The sequence below is a fragment of the Hippoglossus hippoglossus genome, chromosome 24 (assembly GCF_009819705.1).
Source record: "Hippoglossus hippoglossus isolate fHipHip1 chromosome 24, fHipHip1.pri, whole genome shotgun sequence".
Taxonomy (NCBI): Eukaryota; Metazoa; Chordata; class Actinopteri; order Pleuronectiformes; family Pleuronectidae; genus Hippoglossus; species Hippoglossus hippoglossus.
Window position 1 is genome coordinate 1,402,501 of NC_047174.1, and position 10,000 is coordinate 1,412,500.

The 10,000-nt window shown below is 42.7% G+C and overlaps 1 protein-coding gene across 1 annotated transcript in view; it reads left to right on the forward strand.

Moving 5' to 3' along the window:
- Window positions 1-10,000, forward strand: part of myt1la (myelin transcription factor 1-like, a) — a 54,250-nt gene that overhangs the window by 41,805 nt on the left and 2,445 nt on the right. The window contains 10 exon segments of the mRNA XM_034579799.1: window positions 1-12; window positions 4,363-4,514; window positions 4,774-4,842; window positions 4,960-5,022; window positions 5,125-5,208; window positions 6,558-6,779; window positions 7,049-7,140; window positions 7,333-7,436; window positions 7,514-7,657; window positions 9,544-10,000. The exon segment at window positions 1-12 is cut by the window's left edge and continues 213 nt beyond it; the exon segment at window positions 9,544-10,000 is cut by the window's right edge and continues 2,445 nt beyond it. Coding sequence (XP_034435690.1) covers window positions 1-12; window positions 4,363-4,514; window positions 4,774-4,842; window positions 4,960-5,022; window positions 5,125-5,208; window positions 6,558-6,779; window positions 7,049-7,140; window positions 7,333-7,436; window positions 7,514-7,657; window positions 9,544-9,684 — 1,083 coding nt within the window. The 3' untranslated portion in view covers window positions 9,685-10,000.

Consider the following 10,000-nt stretch of genomic DNA (forward strand, 5'->3'; position numbering starts at 1 on the left):
GATCACAAAGAGGTACCAGGAAGGCCTGCGTCACTCTGCGCAGTTCAAACACAAACCACACACGTCACACATGTGTTTCCTTTACTGTTCTATTTAGGGAATTTCTCATTTTAATGATGATACTCAGCTTCTCACAAGCAAATGTTCCACCAAAGCAAACTGATGCCATTTTGCAGCGGCACAGAAAAACAGGATCATTCTTCAGGGCTGAGGCTGAGAGAGCTCTGGATATATGAGACTATAACTGAAGTAGATATACGGTGAAGAATTTAAACTAAAGATGAAGTTTAGAGTTTATAAAAGTCTTTGGTTTATAAGTGAGTCGACACTATTGAGAATTTAAACATTCACAGAATCGGTGGAGGAAGTTAACAAAGCTGCATTTATATTAAAATCTTCCAGGTTTAATTTACACATTTCCAAATTAACTAAAGCACATTTTGTATTACTATTATTTCTATTTAACCAGGAAGGTCCCATTGAGATACAATTCCTCTTCTGCCACAGAGTCCTGGTCAAGATGGTATAAAAAGTTTCATATATAAACTAGAATGTCACTTTTAAACTTGACCTGAGACAGAAACGATTCCAGCTCATCCCCAGCAGTTGATGCATGAAAGCTAAAGTTACATCCACGCGACTATTCTTTCATTTTCGTTTTCATTGAAACTGATACGGAGCCAAAACGCTGGTGTGGACGGAGATGGTTTTAGTTTGAAAACACAGAAAACTAATGTACACGAATGACGTGTTGCTGCTCTGCTCCGGTGGTTCGGACCTTGACGATGAGTTATCGTAGCTTCTGGGACGAAGTATCAACACTGCAGACGACTGTAGAGTTAAGAGTTCGCTGTAAATGTTAAGAATCGTTTACAGCCTATAGTTGAGGGTTTATGTGCTGCTTTTTAAGAGAGATGACTCTGCAGCAGCGTTTCTGTTCAGAGTAGCTCTGCAGATTAATGGCCTCATATACACTGAGACAAATTAATGGATTTTTGGAGGTAATTTCTCCACGAGCTCGGTTCACAGGTTCAGCGATGCAGAGGCAGATCACAGAGTCATTTAACTCTTTTTTTTATGCAGAGATTAAAGTGACGATCATTGGATAAGTTACTTTAGGACCAAAATCTGAATCTGTTCTGGGCCAAAGTGAACCTCGACGTCACAGTTATGGTCGAGGGCTTTAACCACTTAATTTAACGTATATATGGGAGCCGCCCGTCCTGTAATTGTGCTGCGTGTGGTTAAAGCATTAAATTGAGAGATTTAAGGAACATGGAGTTGGTATGAAAGTGTGTAGATTTAGAAGATGGTCGTGGTTTGGAGGCTGTTGCTCGTCTCCTGCTGCACATCAGAGAAGCACGGCACAGAGACTGTGGGCGTTCTGCTGGTTGCTGCTGCCGCGCATAATTTTTGCATCACTTTACATACATAAGAGTTTGTAAGTTAAAGTGTAGTAGGTGTGTATGTACATCCTCGCGAAGCACAGGCGTGAAAACGGCAACAGAACGACGGCTTCCTGCCAAGAGCTCGCGTTGGTCTTTCTCACCCTGAAGCCTCCAAATACAGACACATGTTCAATAATGCAAACAAATAATAAAAGAAATCTGCTGTAAAAGGAGAGCTCGCTTTATTCTCCAGGATAAAAAAGATGTTGATTAAAGCTTCCTGAGCAAATATCGAACAGCGTGAATCTCATCCTCATCAGATCTGAGTCTTATCAAACTCATTATGTTCACATTTGGAAAATTCTTTAGAAACGAACGTCCTTGAGATGCATTTATAAGTTACACGCCTTTACTGTGAAGTGCACGAGCAGCTCTCAAGTTGTCACATAAGCGTTTTGTAGACATGAAAACTGGAATATTTCCAGACATTCGGGTCTGAGTTTGTGTTTCTCCTCTGAAGCAGCAGCAGTACGGCTCCTCTTCTTCATCCTGAGATATTTGTATTCTTCCAGTTTCACGTACATCAAGAGCTGGAAACGTAAATCTTTCGTACATTGTGCTCTGGAAAATGTGCGAGTTTGCGTTCCGACATACAGCCCCTCTGGAAAATGTCAGGAAAACATCTGGACGTCTGAAAACGGCTTTCGTTGATCACACACCTGCTTTGAGCGAGAACGCGTTCAGAAACAGGAACGAAGCTTAAAAAGTTTACTGCTAATTTAACTCAGTGATATATTCTGTGAAAATATGTTAAAATCTAATTTATCTTTTTAGAAACGTTCAAATTAACATGTGAAATCAAAGACATATCTTTATAATATATAAAAACAAGTTGAAATGGAAACAGAAGGAAAACTAAAGTGAGATTCTGCTGCTGAAAGATAAAATAATAAAACTAAGTATGACTCGTGAAGACAATGATGCTGCAGGGAAAGTGAATAAATCATTTTTATTCTTGTTTGCACCTTTGATAAATGCAGAGGTGGAGTTTATGATTTTATTTCCATATTTAAGTTTAGGTTCAGAGTTTAGTTTGGATTCTTTGGAAACACTTGTGAATTCTACAGTTCACAGAAGTTAGATCAACATTTTTCTAATCATTTCTTTAAAAGGTTCCTGAAAGAAAAAATCGATTTAATTCGTAAATTAAGTTTTTCCTCCATTTTAATTTTATAGTCGATTAATATCAAATAACTATTAGAACCTTTATTTTTCATATCAAGACGAGGGAAAGAAAAATATGCTCTTAAATATTTATTTAAAATGTGAAAAAGATCTTCATTGATATTGTGTCGGCTAATCAACGTAATATCTCTATGTTTTAGAGATGTGTGGATTTATAATATTTAAGAGCATTCGAAGCCAAAATAAAAAGTATAATGAGGTTTTTTAATATGTTAAATTGAAGCATTTCCCCTTTAATGGTTCACTAAAGTCCAAACCTCTTGTTGTATCCGTGTGCTGAGCACCAGCTGATGAGAGAATGACCCTGGTAGCGGTGCTGGATGCAGGTTTCTCTCCTGCAGGCTCAGTGCGCTCCCCTGTGCACAGAAGCAGAACTGCGTCAGCTCACACTCTGCAGCTCTGCAACGCTGAATTACGCCTCTAATACACAAGTAAAACACGGCAGATCGTCTGCACGCTTCAGGTCCTCACAGGCCCGATATCACACAGAGCAATCCACGCAGCAAATTGCTACATTTGCAGCGTTGGATTTAGAGCGTCGGAGTGAAAGGTTTTAATCAGGAGAGTAATTGCGTTCGTTAATGAAGCACAACGCTGCAGAGGAGGCCGGAGCCCGGAGCCCGGTGGCTGATGGGAACAGGTTCTGCTCCCGACTGAGGAGGTGTGATGTGTGGACTACAGAGCAGACTGCGGCGCTCGTATCCTCAGACGCTCTGCGGGAGGAGTTAGAGATAAAGGGAGCAGGTCTTCTCTCGCCTTCAGCTGATTTCACACATGATTCATGGGAGAAGAACCTCAAGCTCTCAATCATCTGGCAGCAATAAGCACAAGGGGCCTGTCGAGAACTGGATTTATATTTTTTAAAAGTACTTAAATGAAAGAAGATATTATTTGGAATCGACTGGACCCCTGCTGATATAATAATGTACAACAGGAAAACAAATGGTTAAAATAAAGAAGGACGTGCATCAATGATAGTAGTAATAATAACATTAATAGTAGAGATAAAAGAACCCAGAGTAAATTCAGGAAAACACTTGAGAGTTAAAATAATGAAACTGTCTTATATATGAAAACAAATATTTTACTGAATAAACAATGCAGAAAAGATCTTTACATTTTATGTAAAAATGTATTTTCTAATTTCTATATATTTGTTTGTATTTGTGTTTTCATACATACGTTCATGTACAATATCAAGTCTCATCTAACATTCAGGCTTTAGGATTAATAGTATTTATCATATGTGTTCGCTAAAAGATAATAAGCAGCATTTTTGACACTGTTCAATTAAAAATTACCACAAAACTTAATGTTCAGCTGTGACGAAAAAAAAAAACTTAATCAAACGCCTCATTAGGAGGCAAAAGGGAAATAGATGATTAGCTGATCCCCAGACGATAAAAAGGATGGAAACATAAAAGAGGAGAAAAGAAAACTGCTCTTTATTGAGTCAGTTACAGATATTTAATAGTTCTATACACAATGTGTGATCATTTCATTGTTGGGTTTGTCTAAACGGTTCTTTTGTCCTTTTTTTGTGTGTTTTTCCTTTTCCTCGTTTTGTGTTCATGTAAAACTGGAAGAAGATGTACATGTTTGTAAATCAGTGGTTACGAGTCTAGTCGGGTCTTGTAATCCCCAAAAGTGGTGGAATGTGTTGTCATGGCAAGTTGTGTACTTACTTGTGTATACGTGTAAACATGGATTGTGTAGTGACTCGCCGTAGTCGGCCTTTTTCTCGTCCCTGCACCAGGGCGACGAGCTGGACCCGTTCCAGGAGCTGCTGGACGAGCAGCGCTACCCGGCCGAGGTGACCATGCCCAGCCCCAAACACCACAAGTACCCGCCCTGCAAGGAGGGCAAGAAGGAGCTCATCACGTAAGAACACACACACACACACACACACACACACACACACACACACACACACACACACACACACACACACACACACACACACACACACACAGACACGCACAGTCAGGGGTGAAAACATAACCTCCTTGACTGAGGTAATAAACCGACTCTCGGCCCAGAATCTCTTTGAATAATTCACATTTCACCACAGCATGAATTTCATATTCCTACTTCACACCACAGGTTGTTGTTGTTTTGTGCGTCTCTTTCCCTCCTGCAGGTTGTCGAGCTGTCAGCTGGCCGACAAGAACATCCGCGGGATGATGACGCCCAACTCACAGGAGCTCAGGTGAGTCCACAAACCGTCCTGGAGTCAGTTTGAGTCCACAGGTGTGTTACTGTTGTTTGAAGTCACAGCAACATCACTTCATAACAAAGTTGTTACGTCGTTGTGTTTGTGTCTCAGGTGTCCGACCCCCGGTTGTGATGGATCTGGACACATCACTGGAAACTACGCCTCCCACAGGAGGTACAGAAACGACACCTCAAAAAACCACGGCAGTAACACATGAGACACACACACACGACGTCAGTGTAGACGTCTTTTTAAATGTGTCCTCTTGTCCTGCAGTCTGTCAGGTTGTCCACGAGCCAAGAAGAGCGGCATCAAAATCGTCCACAGCAAAGAGGACAAGGACGACCAGGAGCCAATCAAGTAAGGTTTCTGTTTCACTCTGTAGACCAACAGAACCATGGCTCAGTTTGATCCAGACCCAGAACTCCTCTTCTGGTCTGAGGAACCGTTCACACCTGATGTTCAGGTTCAGAATGAACTGAAGAGTCTGAAGCTCTGAACCTAACAAGGTGTGAAAACCCCCAAAAACAACAAAATGTCTCATCACTAGTGTGATAAAGTTAATTTGAATCAAATCCTGCCCTTTGAAACCGTCCAAGCGTTGTCTTTAACTCAGTTTTATGGTTTTCTAAACAGAAGATGTTTCTAGAAGCACTTTCCAGCTGTTTGTCAGGCCGCTGACAGATTCATCCGTCTGCTCGCTCTTAAAATGCTGCCTGCGTTCGTGACCTTTCTAACTTTAGGGAAGAATATTTTCGAGGAGTTATGGTCAGTCCTTCACTTCACCTCCTGCTCCCCACAGGCCAAGACCTGCAAAGGTTACAACTAAGTGAGCGTTTGACATTTGCGTTAAAGCGAAGCCATAATGTTAAACCAATACGACCTTGTGAGTAATCTAAAGTTCAGCTGGTGTCAGGCTGCAGCCAGCTGTTGCCGCCACTTCCGTTCCGTCTGCTATCATCATTAACAGTGGAATCATAATTAAGCTTAACCTGAGCCACCCGTCGACGCTCGGCTCATTCTAATCAGCACAAATGTCACTGCGGAGGGCGTTTGGGATGCAGGAGGCAGCGGCGAGTGTCTGGGAGCTGAGCTGGTGTCATCTGCAGGGCGAGCGGCCCGCTCGTCGTTAACGCCGCTGTGGACCGGAGGCTTCAGGGGGGAGGAGGGGGAGGAAGGTAGCTCCTCCTCCATCAGAAGTCTCCCAAACAGAGCCTCGTTTTCATCCAACCGATTCAGTTCATTCCCAAGGCTGTAAATAAAGATGGACGACGCGTCTCCACCTCCTCCCATTGTACAAGAATGAAGCCGGAATATTTCAGATACGAACGCCGCCATCTTGCACTTGTGACGTTGTTTTTGGAGCCAGAGTCGGTGCTTTAGTCATCGTGGAGCTGCGATACCGAAATCCCACCACAATAACGAGTTAAAACCGAACTTATCAGTGATATCGTATATGAGTGATACCACAGCCGGCCACCAGGGGGATCAAGATATTTTGGCTTCATTTTGGTGGAGCTGTCATGTCGTCCTTCTTTAAATAAAATCCCTTTGACATCATCTTGCAGAAGCTTCTGCACAAAGATGATCCACCATCATTAAGTAACTTTATCTTAAGTGTATTGTTAATAATCAGCTGATCCACCAATCAAAGAGCTAGTTCGACAAACCTAAAGCAGACGACACCTCTGTGTTTGTTCCACCCTCAGGTGTCCGGTCCCGGGCTGTGACGGACAGGGTCACGTGACGGGGAAGTATGCCTCTCACCGCAGCGCGTCAGGCTGCCCCCTGGCGGCAAAGAGGCAGAAGGACAGCTACGTCAACGGCTCGCAGTTTGTCTGGAAATCTGGAAAGACGGACGGCATGACCTGCCCGACCCCGGGGTGCGATGGCTCGGGACACGTCAGCGGGAGCTTCCTGACACATCGGAGGTGGGCTTCCCATTTCAGGTTTTTACAATTAATTTTTAAATCTAATTTTAAGGCTAAATTACATAACAATCAATAAGAAGTGGACCAAATGGGCTTTTACGCCTCATCCAGTTGCCTAATCATGCTACAAATATCTTAACCTTTTATCCCGCTTCCAGGCAGCTTTTGGTTTCACTTTGTCGGAAATCAATTAGTGCTTTAGACTCTCTGCAGACACATCATCCTTCACAGGCAACATTTAATCAATGTGCGTGTTTGTTTTATTCCAGTCTCTCCGGTTGTCCCCGGGCCACCTCGGCCATGAAGAAGGCCCGGATGAGCGGCGTGGAGATGCTGACAATCAAACAAAGAGCAAGCAAAGGTCAGAACACCAGAAAAACACCAGAAGTCTAATGACTGAAACTCATTTACACTCAAACAAATGGAAAAAACCAAGAGCACACTTCACATATTACCTCACGATTTCCATTGTTCGTTGTTAGTTATGCTGAGATGAAGTGAAATCACCTCACTGTGGTTTGCAAGAAGATAATTTGCGTAAAACTCGTTCCAGGCATCGAAAACGATGAAGAAATCAAACAGCTGGATGAAGAAATCAAAGATCTGAGCGAGTCCAACAATCAAGTGGAGACAGACATGTTAAAACTGAGGACACAAGTAAGACGACTCCTGTTGGTTTGAAGCATGAACACAGATACACAGGTCTGCTCATAACGAATCTGACTTCCTGGTAGATCACCACCATGGAGACCAGCCTGAAGTCCATGGAGGAGGAGAACAAGGTGATCGAGCAGCAGAACGACTCGCTGCTGCACGAGCTCGCCAACCTCAGCCAGTCGCTCATCAACAGCTTAGCCAACATCCAGCTGCCGCAAATGGTAAGAAAGGAAGATTCAAATAGAACACACACTATCTCTTCTTATCTCTTTTTAAATTAGTTCTGTAGGAAAAAAGCAACTAGCAAGTCCTAAAGATTTGTGTCTTAAAACAATATTTTAGATAAATATATTTCGATAATTATCTTGAAATAACAGAACTTATTATCTGAGGGTGTTTGGAGCTTTGTGGGATGTTTGTGTGTTTTATATTGAGTGTGTTTTAGACACTGAGATGTTTTCTGAGCTGATCTCTCACCTGCTCACGATGTAAAAAGTCGTCTCCAGCCTTTTCTCCGAAGGTTTTTTTTCTTCATCCGCTTCTTTCTGTTTGCCACCTCCTCTTCTTCCCAGCAGTCCATGCTGTGCTTCTTCTGTGCTGTACGACGCCTCACAGAGTCTCGCATAGAGAAACTGTTTCAGTTCCGGTGACGTGCTCGTGGCTGTTCTGACGTCATGTTCTCTCAGTGTAGAAAGAAGACTGGGGCTAATTGGATAATCTCTCTGAAAGCAGAATGAACCAGTAGCTCGATAACTCTCTGCTTCCTGTCCGTCCTCGATTCACGAGCGGAAACGCTTCATATCACAAGAAAAAGTCCGTCTCAACAAGGAATTCAATCTTTACGAATAAATCTGCTTCTCATGGCTTTTTATTTTAGACGCATTAACAGAACATCTTAAGCATTAGGTGCGAACAGAGCCGGAGGGAGAAGCACTTGTTCAGGCGGACGTTGTGTGTGTTTTCTCTCGGTGTCGTCTATGAAGCCTTGTGAGCGCCACCTTGTGTCTAGCGGGCTAATTCCCTTCTCTGTACACCCTCTCCTGTAGAGACCGCCGCCACAGAAAGAGGCGCCAGTAAAGCATAGCTGCTGTTTACAGATGCCTCCCAGAGTAAGAGATCCATTTATACTTTATCCAATTATCCTTCTCTTCTGCACTGTCATCCCCCCCCCCCCCCACACACCTCCTACAACTCCTCTGGCGTCCACACATCACAACTTTATACTGAAATACACAAGCGTGAAACTGAGAGTAACTGTAACTAAATTACCAGAGAAAAGTTACAGACAAATAGCATCAGATGTGTTTTGAGCTCATTTGTCACAAACACAATTAATTACTAATAATTTACAAGATTTAATGACACAACTGTAAAAGGAAACGAGATAATTAAGAGTAGATTCAGATTCTTAAACCTGGAGACGGAGCTGCTCTGGAATCAGAACATTTTAATTTAATTAATGTGAGCATTCAGTGATGCCACATGCCCCCCCCCCCCCCACCCCCTCACTACATACAAGACACTCAACATCTGGATATAAACAGTGAGATGTAGAATCATCATAATTTGTATGTAAACCCGGCTGAGAAAGCAGATACAAGGAGAACAGAAGTGGGCCTAGAATCCAGCCTTGAGGGACACCACACGCTTTGTAATCAAGCTTTAACTCAAACAGGGAAACTGCTCCGTCTCCCATATAATTACTTGAGTCACCAAGATCCCACTCGGTTTGTTCATAGTTGAACCACTAGTTGTGTCTTTGCATTTGCACATTAACCGGCCGTTAGTTTTCCACATCTTGATTTTGTCTCCATGTGTGAAACATTGACTCTTCATCTCCCCATCAGCGAACCATCCCTCTCCTGAGTTTGCATGGTTCAGAGTTTGACCTTCACAGGCTGAAGTACAGATACACGAGTAGGATATTCAAAGTGGAGTATTTCAGTGAGTCTGTGTAACCGAGCCATGTTTTCCCGATGTTGCCCCCCCCCCCCCCCCTGCTTTCCGCCTGTTTTCCAAACCTTTCCCACAATGCTTCACAGAAAATGTACCCATGTGCACCTCTGCTCCTCCCTCTGATGTCTCACGGCTTTTTCCTCCCTCACAGGAGCCAATGAATGAACAGAACTTTGACACTTATGTGAGTACGCTGACAGACATGTACACCCACCAGGACCAGTACCAGAGCCCGGAGAACAAGGCGCTGCTGGAGAACATTAAACAGGCTGTTCAGGGCATCCAGGTCTAACCTGACGGAGGCCAAAATAACAAATGCAAAGCAAAAACAACAAGAAAAAAAAGTCAAAAAAAGGGGAATGGGTTGTTTTTTGCTGCTGTAATTTACCCCAGTTCTTTTATTTCTTCTGCTGTTATGCTCTCGACTCCATGGGTATCTCTCTTTTTTTTTTTTATTATTTTGTTTATTGTTGTTGCCTTGCTTTGAAAAACAACGTTTTAAACAAACATTCACGTTTTGTACATTTTCATATGACCTAATATAATGTGATGTACTGTTTATAGCTGCTAATGTATGCACATTTTAGTGTATATGTATTTATTTATTG